The sequence below is a fragment of the Calonectris borealis genome, chromosome 30, assembly GCF_964195595.1.
Source record: "Calonectris borealis chromosome 30, bCalBor7.hap1.2, whole genome shotgun sequence".
Classification (NCBI taxonomy): Eukaryota; Metazoa; Chordata; class Aves; order Procellariiformes; family Procellariidae; genus Calonectris; species Calonectris borealis.
In genome coordinates, this window is record NC_134341.1 from 556866 (window position 1) to 578568 (window position 21703).

Below are 21703 nucleotides of genomic sequence, written 5' to 3' on the forward strand. Positions count from 1 at the left end.
ATGAACGGCGAGGGGGGCACCGGCTGGGGAGGGGTGCCCCTGCCCCACCGCAGCCTCCAGAGCCACCGCAGGCCCCGGTCCCCCGCACGGCCCCGGTCGCCCCCCGGTCCGGGCCCCCCACGGTCCGGTCCCCACCCCAGTCCGGTCCGCCACCGGTTCGGTCTCCCCCCCCCGGTCCGGTCCCCCCCCGGTGCGGTCCCCTCCCGGTTCTGTTCCCCCCACGCTCCGGTCCCCCCCCGGTCCGGTCCCCCCCCGGTCCGGTCCCCCCCCCGGTCCGATTCCCCCCCCCGGTCCGGTCCCCCCCCGATCCGGTCCCCCCCCGGTCCGGTCCCCTCCCGGTTCTGTTCCCCCCACGGTCTGTTCCCCCCACGCTCCGGTCCCCCCCCCGGTCCGGTCCCCCCCCGATCCGGTCCCCCCCCGGTCCGGTTCCCCCCCCCGGTCCGGTCCCCCCCCGGTCCGGTCCCCCCCCCGGTCCGGTCCCCCCCCCGGCAGCAGCACCATCACTTCTGATCAAACTCCCTTTGTCTTTATTCAGCACTTACAAACCCGGCCCGACCCGCGCGCCCTGCCGGGGCCGGGGGAGTGGGGCGATGCCCCGAGCTGGGGGTCCGGGCTGGGCCCCCCCACCCCGGGCAGCCCCCGAGGAACCTGGTGAAAACATCACGGAAAAGGGATTCTCCGGGGTCTCGCCCCAGGGCCGGGGGGGGGGCGGCTGCGCAGAACCCTGCTCACCGCGGCTCGGGGCCCCCATGTCGTAACGGGCACTGCAGCCCCCGCACCGAGCAGGGGACACCCCTCCGAGCACCCGGGGGGGGCGGCACCCCCAAACCTTCACTCTGGTTCCAGCAGGGAATGGGGAAACCTGAAGATGAGTCTGGGGTCCTTCTCGTCCAGAAATCCCATCCGACCTCGTCTGCCTGCACCCCGAGGCAGGCCCAGACAGGGACCCCGGCCCCAGCCAGGGACCCCCGGCCCCCAGCAGGGACCCCGGCCCCAGACAGGGACCCCTGGCCCCCAGCAGGGACCCCGGCCCCAGACAGGGACCGACCCAGCGTCCCTGCACGGGGGAGCACCTTCAGCTGGGGGGAGCGGCTGGGGGGCATCCCCAGGCACAGCGGGAGGGGGAGCCAGGGGTCCGGAGCCCCACTGACCCCCCTCTGCAGGGGGTCTGGGCAGCCCCCGTCCCCAGCTCGGGGTGCTCAGGATTAGCCCCCCGGCCCTGTACCCCAGGAAAGGGTGGCAGGGAGCGGGTGCGCCCCAAGGGCTTGCGGCCCCCCAGGCTGGGCTGCGACCCCTCGGCCCCCTGCCCGCACTTCAGCTTTGGCTCATGCCCCCGAGGGGGATCCTTCATATCCAGTGTAAACAGCCCCGGGGGGGCCAGGAAGGCAGCGGGGTGCCAGCGGGGCACAGGGGGCATCCGGGGGGGTCCCCTACGTCCGCTGGGCGTCCGCCTTGGCGAAGAGGCGGCTGTGCCAGTAGTCGGGGTTGTCGAAGGCGCAGTCCGAAGCCTCCAGGCTCCGCAGGGGCTTCATGCAGGGGGTGGGGGGCCCGGGGGGGCCGCGGCAGCCGGGGCAGCGGGGGGCCAGCACCGCCTCCATCTCCTCGTAGCCCTGCTCCTCCTCGGTGGCCGGGGCGGCCTCCCCCGGCCGCATGTCGGTGTAGCCGTCGTGCCGGGGGGGGCCGCCCTCCTGCCGGGGTCCCGGCCCCCCGGCCACGCTGCCCAGCGAGCGGCTCAGCCGCGGCTGCTTGTTCATGTACTCGTAGTCCTCCTCCTCCTGCCCCCGGCCCGGGGGGGCTCCCGGGGGGGCTCCCGGGGGGGCCCCTGGCTCCGAGCCCACCTCCATGTACTCGTAGCCCAGCTCCTCCAGCGATGCCGGCCGGGGTGGGGGGGCTCCCGGGGGACCCCCAGGCCGGTGGTTCATGTACTCGTACTCCTCCTCCGGCTCCGGCACCAAGCCCCCGGCGGGGTCCGGCTCTGCGAGGCAGGGGTGAGACGCCGGCCAGGGCCCCCCCTGCCCTCCCGGGCTCCCCCCTCTGCCCACAGGGCCTGTCCTGAGTTTGGGGGGGCGTCTCGTCTGGGCCAGGGATGGGTTCACGCCACCCCACAACCCTCACCCTCTAAAAGATGATCCACCCCCCCCCAGCCTGAACCCCAACCCTGCACAAATGGGTCCCCCTGCCCCTAACAGTGGGGATGGGCCCCCTGACCCCTGGGGACCAGCTGCCCCCACCCCACAGGCACAGGAGCCCCCCGGCCCTACAAGGATGAGCCCCCACCCCCTTAACCCCAAACCCTGCAGGGATGGGACCCACCACCCCTCAGGACGGGCCCCCTGCAATCCCATGGCGGGGGGAGCCCCCAGACCCAGTCCTACAGGGAGGGACCCCCCCACTCTACACAGACAGGACCCCCACCCCCTGCCTGTACGGGACCCCCCCCCGAAAGGCTGTGCCCCTCACCCCGTCCGGCGCAGTTGGGGGTGACGTAGCCGTTGGCGTCCTCCTCGCTGCCCTCGGTGCTGGGGGGCGGCGGGGGGAAGCTCTCCCGCTGGGACAGGTAGGCGCTGTCCCCCCGCGAGCGCAGGCTGCGGCAGAGGCTCCCCGACAGCGACCCCCCCTCGGCCAGGTCCAGCTCCGAGGCCGTGCCCCGGCCCTCCGACGACTCCGACACCGTCCGTCCCAGGGACTCCTGACGGCTGCGCCGCGGCGGCCGGCACCCCCCGCCCTGGGGGACACGGGGCTGAGGGGGGGTGCCCCTGTGGACCCCCGCCCCACCACCCCACCACCCCACGGCCACCGCTCCACCTCCCACCGCCCCCGGCATCCCACAGCCACCCCTTTGCCCTCCCTGCCCTGGCACCTCATGGTTACCCCCCGATAGCCCCCAGCACCCCATGACCACCCCCATAGCCCCCCAGCACCCCTCGCACCCCCCACCCCATGGGTACCTGGCGGCCGCTGCCGAGGCCGGGCTGGTTCATGGGGATGTAGCCGGCCGGGGGGCTGAGCAGGCTGGGGCTCTGCGGGGGACACGGGGGGGTTGCCACCCAGCCGCGGGGATGCAGGGTCTGGGCCCCCCCATCCCGCTGCGGGAAGGGGGCTCGCGTCCCGCCGGGGCTTGGAGGGGACGAGGGGGCAGTGGGGAAGGGGGTCCCATGGGTCATCCCCCCGTCCCACCTGCATGGGGGGGTTTGGGGCTGGGAGACCTCGTGCCACGTCCTAGGACCCCGTGCCCCCACCCTGCCCCGTGCCATGTCCCAGGACCCAGCCCCAGAGCCCCCAGACCCGGGGGGGGCAGAGGGGTCTCACCCGGGCGCAGCTGCCCCGTGGCCGCTGGGGGTAAAGCCCTGTGAGGCCGAAGGAGGCGTCCAGCTCCTCCTCCTCCTCCAGCTCCAGCGTCTCCATGTCATCCAGCTCCTTGTCGCTGAGGGTGGGGGGCTCGGCGGGCGGCGCGGCCCCGCTCTCCTGCTGTGGGGACGGCCGCGTCAGGGGCTGCGGGGCCGGGGATGGGGGGGCCGGGTGGGGGGGGGCCGTGCTTACCTTGATCACCAGGTAGCGCGGGGGGTCGCGGGCCATGCGGGTGAACTCGTTCGCCAGCTCCTTGAAGGTGGGACGGATGTTCTCGTCGATCATCCAGCCTGGGGGGACGGCGGGAGCTGAAAGCTGGGACCCTGCCCCGACCACGGGGACAGGGATGGGGACGGGAGCAGGACCCTCCCCGGGGATGGGGACGGGAGCAGGACCCTGCCCCAAGACTGGGGATGGGAGCAGGACCCTCCCCAGGGATGGGGACGGGAGCAGGACCCTCCCCGGGGATGGGGACGGGAGCAGGACCCTCCCGCGGCGGGGGCCCCGCACTCACACTTCACCATCACCATGTAGACGTCGATGGTGCAGATCTGGGGCTGCGAGAGCCGCTCGCCCTTCTCCAGCAGGTCGGGCACCTCGGCCAGCCGGATCCCGGCATAGGGCTCGGCCCCGAAGGTCATCATCTCCCAGAGCGTCACGCCTGCGGGGACGGTCCCCGTGAGCCCCACGGGGCCGGAGGGGGGGTTGGGGGGGCCGGGGGCCGGCGCTCACCGTAGCTCCAGACGTCGCTCTGGTGCGTGTACTTCCCAAAGTGGATGCTCTCCAGCGCCATCCACTTGATGGGCGTCTGCGAGGAAAGGTGGGGTGTGGGGGGGACGTGGGTGGGTGGGGGCCATGGGGACGGGGAGGGGGACACCCCTGGGGCAAGGGGCACGGAGGGGACGGGACATCCCTGGGCGCTGGGGGTACCGGGGACATGGAGAGGAGGGGATGCAGCAGGTACCGGGGGTGCGGGGCAGGGAGGGGGTGCCCCACGGCACAGGGGGGGCACGGGGGTCCCCGCCAGGCGCCCACCTTGACCTCGTTGTAGAAATACTTCTTGTCGTCGGGGTAGAGGAGGTCGGCGATGCCGAAATCGGCCACCTGCGCCTGGCTGGGGGACTTGAGCAGCACGTTGCGGGCGGCCAGGTTGCGGTGCACCATGCGGTGCTCCTCCAGGTAGTACATGCCCTGGGGGGGGGCGGGGGGTGTCAGCGGGGCCGGGGGGGCCATGGGGACCCCTCCCCGCCCCGGGGACTCACCTTGGCCACCTGGACGCACCAGTTGAGCAGGAGCTGGGGGCTGATGCTGTCGCGGTTCTTGCGGACGTAGTCGAGGAGGGAGCCCAGCGGCAGGAGCTGCGTCACCAGCTGCAGCTGGGGGCCGGGGCAGATGCCCAGCAGCCGCACGATGTAGGCATGGTCCAGGCTGCCGATGGCCAGCATGTGCTGCGGGGACAGCGTCAGCCGTGGCCGAGCCCCCCCGCCACCCACAGGGGCCCCCCGGGGAGCAGCATCCAGCCCCCCCGGACTTACGTCGGTGACGGCGTGGAAGGACTGCTGCCCGCTCCAGTCCTGGATCACCTTGATGCTCACCGGGATCTTGATGGAATCCCCGTCGGGGATCCAGATTCCCTGGGGGGACGGGATGCCCCGGTGAGCGCCGTGCCCAGCCCCGGCCGAGCCCCCCGCCGAGCCCCCCGCTCACCTTGTGCACGGTCCCGAAGACGCCGGAGCCCAGCACCTTCAGCCGCTTCAGCTCCGTCTCCTTGAAGATGCGGGCCAGCACCTTGTTGGCTTTTTCGCTGGGGTCCAGCGGCTCCAGGCTCTGCCGGGCGGGAGGCGGAGATGGGGCGGGGCCGGGGCAGGATGGGGCCGGAGCAGGTAGGGATGGGGCTGGAGACCGGGGATGGGGCTGGAGACCGGGGATGGGGGCGGATGGGGACAGGAACGGGGCTGGGGAGGGATGGGGCGGCTGCAGACAGGGATGGGGTCGAGGGGGCCGGGGAGGGGGCCGGGGAGGGGGCCGGGGAGGGGGCCGGGGAGGGGTCCCCCACCCCTCCCGCCTGTCGAACCCCCTCCCCGTGGCCGCCCCCCTGCCCCAGCCCGGCTCCCCACGGGAGCGGGACCCCCCGGGCGCGGCTGCCCCGCTCACCTCCCCCCTCTCCAGGTAGCGTCGCATCGCCCGCTTCTTCTGGATCTTCTTGCCCCGCCAGTAGAGCAGGGCGAGGAGGACGCAGGAGCAGGAGAGGAAGAGCCCCCCGACCACCATCACCGCGATCACCGTCGGTGTTTTCCTGGGCGCGGGAGGAGGCCGGGGCTGAGCTCCCGGTGCCGGCAGGTCCCGGCCCGCCACCGCCGCCGCTCCCCACGCGCTTCCCACGGCCCTGCCTGCCGCGGGGGCGGCGCGCGCCCCGACCCCCGGGGCTGGCGGGGGCGGCGCGGGCAGGGCAGGGCTCGGCACCCGGGGGCGCGCGCGGCAGGGGGGTGGCACGGCTAGGGCAGGGGGTGCCCCAGCACCCTCGTGGGCAGGGAAAGGCCCCAGAGCCGGGCGGCACGGCACAGCGCGGCACGGCATGGTGCAACAGTATGGCGCAGCGCGGCACGGCGCAGCACACCAGGGCATGGCACAGCACGGCGCAGCCTGGCGTGGTGAAGCATGGCACAGCATGGCACGGTGCACCAGGGCACGGCACGGCAAGGCACAGCAGGGCATGCCGTGGCACGGTGCAGCACGGCGCAGCTTGGCACCATGCAGCACAACATGGCACGACACAGCGCACCACGGCACAGCATGGCACACCAGGGCACAGCACAGCGCACCAGGGCATGGCATGGCACACCAGGGCACGGCACGGCACGGCTCCATGCAGCAGGACATGGCAGGGCACCACCTAACAGGGCACGGCACAGCCCGGCACAGCCCGGCACGGCTCAGCAGCGCCCCGGGGCCCCCGCAGCCCCCACCCTGCGGTACCTGGAGACGGGCAGGGCCTCCCCCAGGCAGTCCCGCAGCAGCGGCCCCAGGCACCTGCGGAGACGGAGCCGGGGGTGAGAGGGGGCGCGGGCAGCCCCCTCCTCCGGCCGGACGCTGGGTCCCGGACCCCCCCCACCCCCCGCCCCGGCGCACCCGCGGGTGCAGTTCTCATGGCACGGCCGGCACTCGCGGCTGGCGTCGGGGTACTTGTAGATGGGGCCGCGCTCGCCCAGGATGCCCTCGGGGCAGCTCTCCACGCAGTGGGGCCCGTCCCGGTAGTGGGCGCAGCGGGTGCAGGTGTCGGCGCCCTGCGGGGCGGGAGGGCGCGTAAGGACCCGCGGGGACGTCACCGCTGCCACCGCGGGTCCCCAGCCGGGCCGTACCGAGCCGTTGCAGGTGACATTGCCCTCTATGCGCTCACACTCGGGGTGGCACTCGAAGCACTCGCCCCCCTGGGCGAACTCCCGCGTCTCCCTGCGGGGACAAGGCAGGGTCAGCGGCCCACCCCCGCGGCCCAGCCCACCCCAGTGCCCACCCCGGGGTCCACCCCGGCGTCCATCCCACCCTGATGCCCACCCCAGTGTCCTGCCCACCCTGATGCCCACCCCGGCGTCCATCCCACCCTGATGCCCACCCCAGCGTCCATCCCACCCCAGGACCGGTCCCCCCCCAGGGTCCATCCCACTCTGGTGCTGACCCCACTGCCCACCCCGGGGTCCACCCTGGCGTCCATCCCACCCTGATGCCCACCCCAGCGTCCATCCCACCCCAGGACCGGTCCCCCCCCGGGGTCCGTCCCACTCTGGTGCTGACCCCGTTGCCCACCCCGGGGTCACTCCTGCTCCCCGTCCCCATCCTGGAGCGGATTCTCCCGCTGGCGCCCACCCCAGGACCCCACCCCGGTGCCCTCCATGGAACCAACCCCACGCTGGTGCCCCCCCCAGGGGCTGCCCCCCCCAGACCCCCTCACCCCTGGGCGAAGCGGCACGTGGGCACGCAGACGCCGCGGCGGCTGTAGTGGCGGCAGGACAGGCACTGCGCGGGGCCGGGGCCCCAGCAGCCCTCGGCGGAGCAGAGCGGGTCGCACACCTTCCCCTCTTGCTCTGCAGGGAAGGAAGGGGGCTGAGCGCGGGGCCCCCGGCCGCCCCCCCGCCGCCCCCCCCGCCCCCCGGCCCCACTCACGGCACTTGCTGCGGGGTTTGTTGTTGCGGATGTCGAGGTCGGCGCGGCGGCGGCTGAGGGCTGCCCACTGGACGGTGTGGAGGTAGCAGAGCCGCCGGTTCTCGGTGATGTAGACCCTGCCCGCGCTCACCTCCCGCAGCGAGCGCAGCCCCAGCGACGTCACGTTCTCGTTCTTCATGATCAGCAGGGAGAAACCCCGGCTGCGGGGAGGGCGTCAGGGCGGGGGGGCCCCTCTGGGAGCCGGGGGGGCGCCTGCAACCCCGAGGGGACGCGGGGACAGGAACGTGGGGACGGGGGATGCGGCGACGTGCAGGGACAAGGGATGCAGGGACGGGGACAATGGGGGGTGCAGGGATGCGCAGGGGTGGGGGATGATGCAGGATGCAGGAACGGGGGATGATGGGGGGGTGCAGGGACGAGGGACGACGGGGGGGTGCAGGGACAGGGGACGACGGGGGGGTACAGGGACGAGGGACGACGGGGGGGTGCAGGGATGGGGGACGAAGGGGGGTGCAGGAACGGGGGACGACAGGGGGTTGCAGGGACGGGGGACGACGGGGGGGTGCAGGGACGGGGGACGACGGGGGGTGCAGGGACGGGGGACGACGGGGGAACGCAGGGACGGGGGACGACGGGGGGTGCAGGGACGGGGGACGACGGGGGGGTGCAGGACACATGCAAAAGGACCGCGAGATGCCGGTCGGGGGCTGCGGGGACAGGAACTCACTTGTAGAGGCTCCGTCCCCCGATGGTGACGAGGTTGGAGAAGACGCTGAAGTTGTGCATGTGCTTGGGCCAGGACTGGATGTTCAGGTACCCTGGGGGGGGACGGGCCGGGGTCAGGGTGGCCCCGGGGGGTCCCGGGGGGTCCCAGGGTGTCCCCCAGCCCCGCTGCTCACCCGTGATCTCCCGCACCGTCCGGAAGACGTTCAGCTTCTCGGGGTCCAGCGCCGAGATGTTGCGCCAGGGATCCCTGCGGAGCCGGAGCCATCAGCCGGGGTGGGGGGGCTGCACCCCCCGGCCCCCAGCCCCCCCCGGCCCCCCGGCCCTCACCCCTCCAGGCCGGTGATGAGGAAGTCCAGGTTGCCCAAGATCTTGGTGCAGTTCACAAAGGTGTCGATGTTGCTGGAGTCCACGGTCTGGTACTTGCTGCCGGCGCCGGTGCCCTCGCAGGCTGCGGGAGGGGGACGGTGAGGGCTCAGCCCGCGGCCCCCGGCCCCCCCGGCCCCCAGCCCCCTACCCTTGGGACACAGCCCCGAGCAGGGCTCGCACATCTTCAGCCCGTTCTTCTCCACCTCCATCTTGTCGTTGGGGCAGGCGCGGACGCAGGAGCTCTGGTCCACCACGAAGTTGTCTGCGGGGAGCCCCTCGCGGTTAGCGCCCGGCGCCGGCCCCCGGGCCCCCCCGCCCCCAGCCCCCCTGCGCCCCGGCTCACGCGGGCAGCTCCGGACGCAGATGCCCCCGTACTGGTACTTGGTGTCGGGGTTGGGCTCCAGCTGGAAGGTCAGCTTGTTGTAGATGAGGGGCTGGGGGCAGAGCGGCACGCACGCCCCGCTGTCGTTGAAGTGCCGGCAGGCCTGCGGGACGGACGGACGGACGATGGGGGGGGGCACGGTGACACGGACAGACGGACACAAGGATGCACGGACACCCTGCAGGGACAGCACCGCCCTGCGCCCACCCCGGGGTTGAGATCCCTCCCGTGGGGGGGGCAGATGGACGGACACAGGGATGGACGGACAGACACAGGGATGGACGGACACATGGATGGACGGACGGACACAGGGATGGACGGACGGACAGATGGATGGACGGACGGACAGACGGATGGATGGACACATGGATGGATGGACGGACACAGGGATGGATGGACGGACACACAGACGGATGGACGGACACATGGATGGATGGACGGACGGACACAGCCAGATGGATGGACGGACGGACGGACACAGCCAGATGGATGGACAGACGGATGGACGGACACACAGACGAATGGATGGACACATAGACGGATGGACGGACACATGGATGGATGGACGGACACACGGATGGATGGACGGACGGACACACAGACGAACGGACGGACACACAGATGAACGGACTGACAGACGGATGGACACACGGATGGATGGATGGACACACACAGACGATGGATGGACAGACACACGGACAGGCAGACGCCTCCCCCACACCCGCCCTGGGGGGACATGGACGAGCTCCCTCCCCGCGGGGGGCAGACAGACGGACGCCCGGGTGGGCGGGTGGGCAGACAGGGGGACGCACGGACAGACAGACACGGGGACGCTGCTCAGCATCGCCCCCCGCCCGCCCGGGGGTGCAGGGGCACGTACGAAGCAGTGGGTCTGGAGGGGGCCGGTGCAGCCCCCCGCGCACTCCTCGTGGCAGCACTCGTTGGGCGCCCGCCCGAAGCAGCGCCCGTTGCACTGGGGGGCACAGATGGTCTTCGTCACTGCGGGGAGGGGGGGGTGAGCGGGGGGGACCCGGCCCCAACCCCCCCGGGTCCCCCCGGCCCCCCGGTACCCACGTTTCTGGCAGTCCTCGGGGCCGGGCCCCCAGCAGTGCCCGCCGCAGCTCTCGTGGCACGGGGCGCCTGCGGGGGGAGCGCAGCGGGGTCACCCCCAAAGCCGGCGGGTGTCACCCCCCCCCAGCCCCCGCCGCTGGGGTCCCCCGTGCCCCCCCACGCACAGGCCTTGCCGTTGTCCCCCACGACGGGCTCCAGGCGGGGGTCCCGCATGATGTCCCGCCACTCCACCGTCCCCACGTGGCAGAGCTGCGCGTTCTTCTCGATGTAGACGCCGCCGGCCAGGATCTCTGCGGGGGGGCGGGTGGGCGACGGGGCCGCGCCCCCCCGGCCCCGGCACCGTGGGGAGGGGGTGGCACCGCGCCGGCAGGGGGACCGCAGCGGGGACAGCACGGCCCCAGGGGGCAGGGGGGTGGGGACCACGGGGGGACGGCGCTGGTCTGGGGTGGGGACCAGGACACAACGGGGACAGCACCGCTGCAGGATGGGGACCACGGGGGGACGGCGCTGCTCTGGGGTGGGGACCAGGACACAACGGGGACAGCGTCGCTGCAGGATGGGGACCACGGGGGGACGGCGCTGGTCTGGGGTGGGGACCAGGACACAACGGGGACAGCACCGCTGCAGGATGGGGACCACGGGGGGACGGTGCTGGTCTGGGGTGGGGACCAGGACACAACGGGGACAGCACCGCTGCAGGATGGGGACCACGGGGGGACGGCGCTGCTCTGGGGTGGGGACCAGGACACTGGGATGGGGACCAGGACACAACAGGGACAGCACCGCTGCAGGATGGGGACCACGGGGGGACGGCGCTGCTCTGGGGTGGGGACCATGGGATGCACAGGGGGGTGGCACCACTCTAGATGGGGACCGTGGCGGGACAGCAGCACTCTGGGATGGGCACCGGGATGCAGCAGGGGACAGCACCGCCCCAGAATGGGGACCACGGGGGGATGGCACCGCTCTGGGGTGGGGACCAGGACACAACGGGGACAGCACCGCCCCAGAATGGGGACCACGGGGGGATGGCACCGCTCTGGGATGGGGACCAGGACACAACGGGGACAGCACCACCCCAGAATGGGGACCACGGGGGGATGGCATCGCTCTGGCATGGGGATCCACGGGGAGACGGCACCGCTCCAGGATGGGGACACCATCACTCTGGGATGGGGACCACGGGGGGGACAGCATGGTCCCAGGGAGCACGGGGGGGTGGCACCAATCTGCGATGGGGACCAGGAGGCAGGAGGGGACGGCACCGCTCCGGGACGGGTCCCAGGACACAGGGGGTCTCCGCGGCGCTGCAGCCCGGGGGTCCCACCTGTGAGCTGGTTGAGGCCGAGCTGGCGCAGGGCGTGGGTGGTGTTGGGGTTGTAGTTGAGCAGGACGAAGAGCGCGTACTTCTCCTCGTAGAACTGGGTCCCGCGGATGACGCGCAGGTTCTGCAGCGGCAGCGAGGCGAAGACGTTCATGGCGATCAGGATGTAGCCCGTCACCTCCCGGATGGTCTGCGGGGCAGCGGCACGCGTCAGCCCGGCGGGCGCGGACCCCCGTGTCCCCCCGTGTCCCCCCGCTCACCTGCAGGAAGGAGAGGTCCTGCGTGTGGTCGATGAGGACGATCTCCAGGTTGCCCATCACGATCTCGCAGTTGTTGTACATCTTGTGCAGCGTCTGGTACTGGTGCTGGGCGTCCCCCGTCACGCTCAGCCCGTTCAGCGTCCCCGCGCACACTGCGGGCACAGCACCCTGTCCCCCACCGTGGCCACGGCACCGCTCCCCGTGGCGGCCGTGTCCCCCCCATGGCGGCTGTGCACCCCCTCGGTGGCCACCCCCCCTCCATGGGGTTCTTCTCCCCCCCCAAACTGGCCACATCCTGCCCTTGAAGGCCATGGCCATGTCCCCCCATGGTGGCCATGTCCCCTCCCCAATGGCCATGTCCCCCCCGTGCCCTCTGCGGTGTCCCTGACCCCCCATGGTGTCCCCCCCCACACTGGCCATGGCGGTGCCCCCACGGTGTCCCTGTCCCCGCCATGGCGGTGCCCCCACATCATCCCCCGCGTTGTCCCCGCCGTGGGGGTGGCGGTGCTCGGTGCTCGGGGCGGGTGACGGGTGCTCCCCCGCCCTCCCCTCCCCTGCGCAGCGCCCGAACCGGCCGGGCAAGGGTTGCGCAAGGCGGGTGCCGCGGGCATGGCCCCCGCACCGCACGGCACGCCCGCGACGCCCGGACTTCGGACCCGGCCGCTGGCGTGGCCCATCCCGCCTCGACGCCCGGGTGGGGGCTGGGGGGGCCCGGGGTCCCCCAGAGCTTGGGGCAGGGGGGGACGGTGGGCGCCAAGGGGGCCCCGGGGTTAATGATTGCCCGGCCCCCCTGCACCAGGGCAGACAGGGCCCCTTTGTGCGCGGGACAGGATGCGGCCCCCTCCCCGCAGCCGCACAAAGGGGCGATTGTGGCGAGCGGGACGGGGGGAGGCCGAGCCCCCCGAAAGCGGCGGGAGAGCCGGCACCCCCGGGGGCAGAGCGGGGTGCAGCCCCCCCGGCCCAGCGCAGACGTGACTCAGGCCCCGGCGCGGGGGGGCCGCGGGCGGGTAAATGGCAGCTTTGTCCGGCCCCAGTGCGGGGGCAGAGAAGGGCCCGAGCCCCCTCCCGGGGGCGGTCGCAGAGAACGGGCAGCTCGGTGCGCGCACGGGAAGGGGCACGGGGCCAGCACCACCCCCCCCGCAGCCACAGCCTGCGCTCCCCCCGCCCCGGCCGGAGCTATTTTAATAGGGAAGGGGCTATAAAAAGGTCCCAGCTGCGTTGGGGCACGGCCCCCAGCCCCGACGCCCTGGGGATGGGCACGGTGGGGCCCAAAGCGGGGGGGTTGGGACCCCCAAGAAACAACAGGGGGTGCTGGAGGCAGCTGGAACCTGCTTGGGGGGTCCCCAGGCTGCTGGGGGGCAGGATGCGGCCCCCACGGGACCCCCGGGGCCAGGAACAAGCAGCGCTTTTGGGTGAATCGTTAACTGCTCAAAGGGTCCCACCAGAGCCCGGGACCCCCCTCGGCGCCGGCTCCCGGCAAACCGAGGCACGGGGGGCTGCGGGCGTCCGGCCCTCGGGGTGCACCTGCCCGCGGGGGGGTGAGGGCCGGGGCCCCCCCGGGCGCCGTCGCGGCGTCGTGGCCGGGCGTTATCAGCGCGGGGCCCCGCTGGCAGCTCCGGCACGTCGCCCGCTATCTGCCGCGTGCCGCCGCGGCCCCCGACGCCAGGAATAGCACCGGGGGACCCGGGCGGGGGCCTGGGGAGCCGGGGCTGGGGGGGGGACAGACCCGACCTCCTGCCCTCGGCCCCGCGGGCGGCACAAAGGGGGTCTCTGTGCGCGGGGCGGCCGCTGCCACGGGGCCGGATCCCGTCCCCGAACAAAGGGGCTCTGAGCCGGGGACGGGGACGAGGACGGGGGGTTTGGGGGGAGCGGAGCTGGTCCCGCTCACCCCAATGCCAGCACCGGGCACCTGCGAGTGCTGGGGTGGGAGCCAGCCGGACCCCCGGGCCGGCCGGACCCCCGTCTGAGCCGGCCCCCCGTGCGCGGCAGCCCGGGGCGTCGCCAGCAGCACATGGCGCAGCGGAGGCGCCGAGGGGCCGGGCGTGCCCCCGCGTGCCGTCGGCGCGGCCCCCACACCTGGGTGACACCGGCCCCACCTTCGCGTCCAGCCCTCGGTGTTTTCCTTTTGGGGCTGAAAAACAACTCCGGGGTGAACCCAGCCCTTCCGGGAGCGTCCCCCGCTCCCCCCGGGTCAGGGCGCGGGGGGGTCCCGGGGCGGGCAGGGATGGGGTCCCCTCAGAGGGGTCCCCCCGGGGTCCCCCTGTGCCCCGGCCACATCCCGGTGGCATCGGGGGGTCCCGGCCCCGCAGCCTAAAATTAGCCCTGGCAGCTGAGGGGGGTGCAGGTGCCTCTGCCCGGGGGGGAACCAGCCCCGGGAGGGGGGAACCAGCCCCGGGAGGGGAGAACGAGCCCCGGGAGGGGAGAACGAGCCCCGGGAGGGGGGAACGAGCCCCGGGAGGGGGGAACGAGCCCCGGGAGGGGGGAGCCAGTCCTGGCCCCGCTGCTGGGACCGACTGAGCGGCAGCCCGGGGGGGCTTTGCCGGCCCCGGTCCCCCCGGGATTGGGGGGGTCTCCCGGGTCGCAGCACTGGGGATCCGGGCGGGGGGTCCCGGGAAGGGGCCGGGGGAGTCGCCGAGATCGGGATCCCACACCGGTGGGATCGGGACGATTGGGATTACCGGGACCCCCGAGCGCTCCCGGCCCCCGCGAGGGCTCCGGGTCCCGCCGCCCATCCCGGGACCCCCGGGATCCCCGCACGGCCCCGGTGCCCGTCCCCGCCGAGCAGCCCCGGTTCCCCCGATCCCGCCGGGATCCCCGCGCGCTGCCGGTGCCGCCCCGGTCCCCGCGGGAGCCGCCGGTGCCGGTGCTCACCTGCCTGCCCGGCGCCCGGCGCCGGGGCGCGGAGCAGCAGCAGCAGCAGCAGCAGCAGCAGCGCCCGGTGCCGGTGCCGGTGCCGGTACCGGGGCCGGGGCCGGTCCATCGCGGCTCCTCTCCGCGGGCCGGCTCGCAGGGCCCGGCGGCTGCGGCGTGCCCGGGCGCGGCGGGGGGAATGCACCTGGCGCGGGGCCGCCGGGGCGGGACGGGGCCGGGGCGGGCGGGGCGGGGCGGCGGCGGGGCCCCCCCGGGCAGCCCGGCCCGGGACCCGCCCGCCGCGCCCCGGGGCGGCGGCACCAGGACCCCCCGCCCCGGGCTGGGCCCCTCCGGGACCCGCCGCCGAGCACGGCCCCCCCGGGGCAGCCCCCCCGGCCCCGTCAGGTGCAGCCCGGCCCCGCTGTGCCCCCCCGGGCAGCGCCTCACCCCGCTGCAGCGCCCCCAGACCCCCGGGGCAAAGGTCGGGCCCCTCTGTGCCCCCCCAGCCCCATTCAGCCCCCCCCCGGGGCAAAGGTCGGGCCCCTCTGTGCCCCCCCAGGGCAAAGGTCTGGCCCCACCACAGCCCCCCAGCCCCAGCCCGGCCCCTGTGCCCCCCCCTCCCCAGCTCCCCAAAGCAAAGGTCTGGCCCCTCTGTGCCCTCCCAGCCCCATTCAGCCCCCCCAAGGCAAAACCGGGTCCCATTACAGCTCCCCAAAACCCCAGGGGTGGGGGGTCTGGCCCCATTACAGCCCCCCCTCCCCCCCAGCAGCCCCCAGCTCTGTCCAGCCCCCCCAGGGCAAAGGCCAGGCCCTGCAGCAGCCCCCCAAGACCCGCCAGCCCCCCAAAGTGACGGCCCGGCTGCACCGCAGCCCCTCAGCCCCATCCCGCCCTCCCGGGGGGGGGTCAGGGCTGCCCCCCCCACCAGCTCGGGGAAGGTCCTGGCCCTGGGGAGGATTCGGGGTACCCACAGCCCCCCCCAGCGGTGCTGGGTCTGGGGGCCACCGGAGGGGTCCAGGGGCAGCCCCAGGACTCCGCGGGGGTCGTGGGTGCAGGACCAGCCCCTCCCCGAGCTGCCTCATGGGGGCAGGAGGTGCCCCCCCTCCCCAGTCCACCCTGGGGCTGGGACGCGCTCCAGGTGCGTGTCCGTCTGTCTGTCCGTCCTCCAAAACACGTCCCACTCCTGGACAGCAGCAGCGGGCAAAGAGCCCCCCAGCCCCGCAGGACAGGGCTCCCCCCACGGGGTGGGCAGCAGCCCCCCACCTCCACACACCGTCCCCGGGGTGAGCCTGGGGCCCCCCACTCCGGTCCCCCCTCACAAGAAGGGGGCTGGGAGCCCCCCAGTCGCCCCAAACATTGCCCCCCCGTCCCCAGAGCGATGCGCCCCCCCTCAGCCCCCCCCAGCCCCAGAGGCGCGGAGCCGGGCTCGGTGCAGGGTCCTTTATTCAGCCTGCGCTGGGGGCCGCGTTCAGCCGGAGTCTCCTCACATGGGCTTGGGGGGGGGCCGGGGGGCAGCGCCCTGCGGGGGGAAGGAAAGCGTCAGCCAGAGCCAGTGTGTGTGGGGGGGTGTGTGTCCCAGAGGGAACCCCCAGTGTCCTGCCCCCACCCCAGGGGGGTCCCCAATGTCCCGTGTGTGTCCCCAAGCCCCCTCCCAACTCTTGAGGGGGACCCCCCATCAGTGCTCATGGGGGGGACCCTGAGTGTCCTCCCCCCCACACCCTTAGAGGGGACCCCGTGTCCTCCCCCCACCCCTGGGGGGACCCCCAGTGTCCTCCCCCTCCCCGTGCCCATGGGGGACCCCCAGTGCCCTCCCCACACCCCCGGGGGATCCCCAGCCCCCCCGATACGTACGGCGGGTCTGAAGCGGGGCGGGGGGGTCCGGTCCTTGCGGGCCTCCCGCGAGCGGTTCCGCACCACCTTGCTGTGGATGGCGCAGCTGACGCAGTAATGCAGCTTCACGTACAGCTTGGGCAGGACGTAGGCTGGGGGGGGGGCGAGAGGGGGGGTCAGCGGCCCCCAGGCACCCCAAAACACCTGAGGGCACAGGCCTCCCCCTCCCCATCCCCCACCCAGGCGGAGGGAGCGGGGTGGGCCCCGTTACGGGGGGTGCGGAGGCTCCCCCAGCCCCAGCCGCCCCCCCTTACAGTCGAAGACGCTGGCCTCCGAGATGTCCCTGACGGCCGCGGCCTCGACGATGTTCCTGATGACAAACTTCTTGATGGCCTTGTCCTTGGGGACGCAGCGGGCGCAGTTGGTGCAGCGGATGGGCTGGACATGGCCGCGGCCCTTCTTGGCCCGACCGTTGTTCCTCCTCTTCTTCGTCTGCGGGGGGGAGCAGGATGAACCCGAGCCCCCCCCCCCCCCCGAGCCCCCCTATGCCCCAGCGCTGCCCCCCCCGGCCTCCCCTGCCCCCCCGCTTCCCCACGGGAGCCTCACGACCCTCCCCTGCCCCCCCGCTTCCCCACGGGACCCCCCCCGGCCTCCCCTGCCCCCCCGCTTCCCCATGGGACCCTCACGACCCTCCCCTGCCCCCCCGCTTGCCCACAGGGCCCCCCCAGCCTCCCCGCGGCCTCCCCTGCCCCATGCGGGCCCTACGGCCTCCCTGCGCACCCCAAGCCCCCCCCCAGCATCCTCTGCCCCACAGGGCCCCCCAAGCCCCCCTCCAGGCCCCCCCGTTCCCCCCGAGGCCCCCCCGGCCGCGCCGCCCTCACCATCTCGCTGCCAGGGCGGCGAAAGAAGGCCCGGCCGCCGCGCCGCCGCCCTTATATAGCCGCCCTCCGCCCGGAAGTGCCTCCACCGCCGCCCCGCGGCGGCCCCGGCCCCGCAGGGCCCCTCCGACCGCCTCGCTGCGGCTCCGCCGGCGGGGCCGGGGCGGGCGCGGGGCGGGCGGGGGCGGTGCCGGGCCGCGGCACCGGCGGCGGCAGGGGGACTACTTTTCCTCGGCGCAGCGGAGGGGTCAGCGCCACGCGCGGTGTTAGGCAGCTACGCGCGCGCCGCGCCGCGCCGCGCCGCGCCGCGTGCTGCGTCTGTCGTCATCCCCCCCGCCCGCGCGCCGCAAGGGGCGCTGGGAGATGTAGTCCTGGGGGGGGCGGGGAGCCAATCGGTCCTGCCGCCCGCCCCGTGCCCATGGGGGGGCCCTGAGTGTCCTCCCCCCCACCCCTAGAGGGGACCCCCAGTGTCCTGCCCCCCACCCCAGGGGGTCCCCAGTCTCCCGTGTGTGTCCCCAAGCCCCCTCCCAGCTCTCGAGGGGGGCTCCCCATCAGTGCTCATGGGGGGGACCCCGAGTGTCCCGCCCCTTATGGGGGTCCCCAAGAATCCTCCCCCCCAGACCCCTAGGGGGGACCCCCAGTGTCCTCCCCCCCATCACCCCTGGGAGGGCCCCACTGTCCTGCCCCCACCCCCCCCGTGCCCATGGGGGACCCCCAGTGTCCTCCCCCCACACCCCGGGCGGGCCCCCAGTGTCCTGCCCGCCCCCGTGCCCATGGGGGACCCCCAGTGTCCTCCCCCCACACCCCGGGCGGGTCCCCAGTGTCCTGCCCCTCCCTGTGCCCATGGGGGACCCCCAGTGTCCTCCCCCCACACCCCGGGCGGGTCCCCAGTGTCCTGCCCCTCCCTGTGCCCATGGGGGACCCCCAGTGTCCTCCCCCCACACCCCGGGCGGGTCCCCAGTGTCCTGTCCCCCCCCCGTGCCCATGGGGGACCCCCAGCGTCCTCCTCCCCACACCCCTGGGGGGTCCCCAGTGTCCTGCCCCCCCCAAGCCCCCTCCCAACTCGAGGGGGCGGGCCCACCACCATCCTGCCCCACCCGTACTCATAGGGGGGACCCCAAGTGTCCTCCCCCCCAAACCCCTAGAGGGGACCCGCAGTGTCCTGCCCCCTCCCCCCCCCCAAGCCAAGCGAACCCCAGCATCCCGCCCCCCCCGCGCCCCCCACCCACAGAAGGGAGGCGGGAGGGGGGGCGGCGTTAAATTACTCCCGTTTATTTATAACAGACCTTCAGCCAGTACAGTACAAAACTTACAGTAGTAGATCTCGTTACACAAATAGGTAATTACAATATCTTACAGATACAAAAGCTCCTGCGGTCACGGGGGGGGGGGTTGGGGGGGTGTTTTTTTGTCCAAAAGCGAGTCTAACCTCACAAAAAAGGGAAAAAACAAAGACGACAGCAAATCCATTAACGATATACAAATGAAAACTCGTTAGAAAGGAAGGAGGGGCCGTAGCCGGGGGGAGGCCGGGGTATTGCACATCATCGTTTGTTCTTCATACATCTGATTAAAAAATATAGATATTTACACGAGTAAAGCGACCTGGAGTTTTACAAAATTCCTACATTTTTGTTTTAGACTCTTTTACAGGAAAAAGAAAAGAGACAGAAAGAAAAAAAACCCAAGAGCTGTCAGAAACTGCAGAACTTCCATTTCGGTTTGTAAAAACCCCTTTCTGGGTTTGTTTTGGCGCTGGGGGGGGGCGTGGGGGGCTCCGGCTTGTTCTGCCGGTGCCGGTTATCGGCGGCAGCGGGCGGGAAGGGGCGAGCCGAGCCCCGCGCCGAGCCCCGGCTCAGCCGTCCCCTCTCCCCACGCAGACACCGTCAACAGAAAAGCAAGAAAGGAAGGGGAAAAAAAAAAATAATAAAAGAAAATGGGAAATAGGGGCAGCGGGAGTTGCCGCCGCGTGAGGTGGTTGTGTTTGTGTCCGTAGAAAAAGGAACAGCCTTTGGTTTCAACCTCAGGAGAGCCCCGGGGAGCGGCTGCTGCTGAGGGGCGTTTTATGCATCCTGGGCCTGGGTAGGAAGCGGGGCCCCCCCCGGGCGGGGGGGCTGCGGCCGGGGGTCCCGGCTGCTGCGAGCACCGAGGAGGGGGCCGGCTCCGTCGTGGCACCCGCCAGGGATCAGCACCCGGCTCGCGCTTTATTTTTGGTTATATCGGCTGCCTCCCCGGCCCCGCTACACCCCTTTCGCCAGGGGACCCTGTCCCGGGGGGGTCCCCGGCTCCGGACCCCCGTGGGACCCGGAGCCCCTTCCCTCGGTGTCTCGCCCTGAAAACCGTCCGGCTCCCGGCAATCTGCCCCCGGAGCCGCGGGGAGCCCGTCCCAGGGGAAGGGGCTCAGCAGACGTTTGCTCGACGCAGCAGACGACACCCCCAACCTCCCACCCCTCTTTGGGACCCCCCGAACACGGCGGGGCCGGGGGTCCCGCTGCCGGCGGGACCGAGGGCAAAGCTCCGGGGTTCAGGGTGCCGCCGCCCCGACTCCTGCGTGCGAGCGCGGGGCAGACGCTGCGGGAACAGAAATGACATTGGCGGGGGACCCCGCCAATCCTCCGGGAATGCCGGAGGGAGCAACTCACCCGCGAAGGCTTTGGGGGCAGAGGGAGCGAGGGGGGGCCAGGTCGGGGGTCCGGCGTCCCCGCCGCCGGCGGGCAGCGTGCGGGGAGCACCCCCTGCAGCAGAGCGGGCTGGAGATACTGGCCTGTGCCGAGGAAGAGGAGGAGGAGGAGGAGATCCCAGGCAGCAGAATGGAGCCGTCACCCGGACGCTCGCCATCTTCCTGGCTTACGTTTCCTTCATTTAAGCGGAGCGATGCGGACCCCCACGGCCCCCCGTGCGGGGCCAGGCGTTCGGGGGGCTTCAAACACCGCGGGAAGGAGGAGCCGGGCAAAACCCGGCTTCACCGACCTGGCTCCGCGGGGAGGCAGGGGGGTCCCTGCTTTACGCTCCGTGTATTTAGACTCATTAAAGCTCGGGGCGCAGCGGCCCCCCGCCAGGCAGGGGGGCTCGCGGCCGACGGAGGGGGCAGTCCCGGGGTTTTTTAGCACCTAATCTGAGGTTCGCTTCGCCCGAGAGCGGGGACGGGCAATGCCGGGCTCGCACCAAGGAAAGGGCTCAGAGCTCCGGGCCGGCGCCGAGAGCCAGCGCCGTGCCGGAGAGCCGACCGGGACCGGGGCGGGAGAGGGAGGAGAACCAGTCTCAAAAATTCAAGTGAGACTTTAAGGGCGGGGGGGGGGGGGAAGAAAAAAAAGAGTTATAAAAAGAGAAACTAAGAAGCTTAATAAATAACGGAGGGAGGTGAGAGGTGGGGGGGGAAAGCACAAAAAAGTCCGTTAATATTTAAATAACTCCATTTATAAAAAGGCAAATTGTTAAGAGCTCCCCCTCGTCGGGGTTGGTTGTTTTTTTTTTTTTTAGTTATTGATTTTTTTTTTTTAAATATTTTTGTAGCCAAAGTCAGTGCAAAGGAGTATAAAAGAAAAACCAACAGTTCCATGCCCTAAGGGTGGAGGGGCTGAGCTAGAGACAGAGGAAGAGTCGAGGGCGGGCTGGGGGGGACGGGCGGAGGAGGGAAGGGGGGGCTTTTAGCCGACTTTATGCTCGCCCCGCACTATGTGGGAAGAGAACTCGTACCGGTCCTGGCTGTGGTAGCCACAGATGTTGCATTCGAAAGGGTCTCTGAAGCCGTGGCAGCCCATGTGGATGGTGAACATGACGTGGTCCAGGAAAAGGATGCGGCAGTGCTCGCACTTGAAGGCCCTGATCTGCTCCCCGTCCTCGTTGACCACCCGCAGGGCTTCTTTGGCGGAGCTGGGCGTGGAGCGGGCGGCCGGGGGTCCCTCCGGCAGCTTGGGGTCCTCTTTGGCGTAGGCTGGGCTCTGGCGGCTGCTGGCGCAGTTCCCCGCCGGCAGCTGCGAGCTCCGCTCTTCGTGGTTGCTCTCCGTGTCCGTCGAGTCCTGGCAGCCGTTGGTGGGCGATACGCCCGGCTCCCGGCCCCGGTACACCACCTGCACCCCGTCCGGCACGTCCTCGTGCCCCTCGGCGGCTTCCCGGCCCCCCGGCATCTCCAGCCGACCCGGCAGGGGCTGGATCTGGGTGTAGACGGAGCTGATGACGGGGGTGACCTCCGAGATGCAGTTTGTGGGGGGGAGCCGGAGGGGGCGAAGATGCTCCCCCCCCATCAGGGACAGGGAGCTGCCGTAGGAGGGGTCGAGGGGGTGGTGGGCCGAGACCATCTCCACGTCCTTCTCGAAGCCGGAGTTCACGTCGAAGGGGAGGTCCGAGAGGGTGAATCGCATCTGCTTCTCCCCTGCCGGGAAGGAGAGCGGCGTCGGAACGGGCAAGGCTTGGGTTTGGGGAGCACCCCCGCCCCCCCCGACGTCCTCTCCCCTCCCCAGCACCGCGTGCGAGACCTGCCCCGGCCCAGGATCGTGGGAATGAAAGGCGCTGT

At 72.4% G+C, this 21703-nt stretch overlaps 3 protein-coding genes across 9 annotated transcripts in view; all 3 read right to left on the minus strand.

The window, feature by feature from the left end:
* Positions 1–510: 510 nt before the first annotated feature.
* Positions 511–12312, minus strand: ERBB3 (erb-b2 receptor tyrosine kinase 3). The gene is made up of 28 exons (XM_075133608.1): positions 12207–12312; positions 11636–11787; positions 11379–11565; positions 10216–10341; positions 10055–10120; positions 9861–9979; positions 8942–9083; positions 8747–8860; positions 8560–8680; positions 8406–8479; positions 8234–8324; positions 7507–7706; positions 7295–7427; positions 6708–6798; positions 6478–6632; positions 6325–6378; positions 5503–5644; positions 5056–5175; positions 4884–4982; positions 4611–4796; positions 4384–4539; positions 4081–4156; positions 3863–4009; positions 3541–3638; positions 3310–3465; positions 2949–3020; positions 2461–2725; positions 511–1975 (listed from the first exon to the last, which is right to left on the minus strand). Exons 1-28 carry the CDS (start codon positions 12310–12312, stop codon positions 1431–1433), a joined length of 3993 nt encoding a protein of 1330 aa, XP_074989709.1. The 3' UTR covers positions 511–1430.
* Positions 12313–15908: 3596 nt separating this feature from the next.
* Positions 15909–17391, minus strand: RPS26 (ribosomal protein S26). Its single transcript, XM_075133590.1, has 4 exons — positions 17194–17391; positions 16627–16804; positions 16334–16464; positions 15909–16001 (listed from the first exon to the last, which is right to left on the minus strand). Exons 1-4 carry the CDS (start codon positions 17194–17196, stop codon positions 15966–15968), a joined length of 348 nt encoding a protein of 115 aa, XP_074989691.1. The 5' UTR covers positions 17197–17391; the 3' UTR covers positions 15909–15965.
* A 1051-nt stretch (positions 17392–18442) lies between these two features.
* Positions 18443–21703, minus strand: part of IKZF4 (IKAROS family zinc finger 4) — a 30546-nt gene continuing 27285 nt past the window's right edge. For all 7 annotated transcript variants that reach the window (XM_075133550.1, XM_075133548.1, XM_075133551.1 and 4 more), the window contains one exon: positions 18443–21562. In XM_075133550.1, coding sequence (XP_074989651.1) covers positions 20838–21562 — 725 coding nt within the window. In that variant the 3' untranslated portion in view covers positions 18443–20837. The remainder of the gene's footprint in view (positions 21563–21703) is intronic.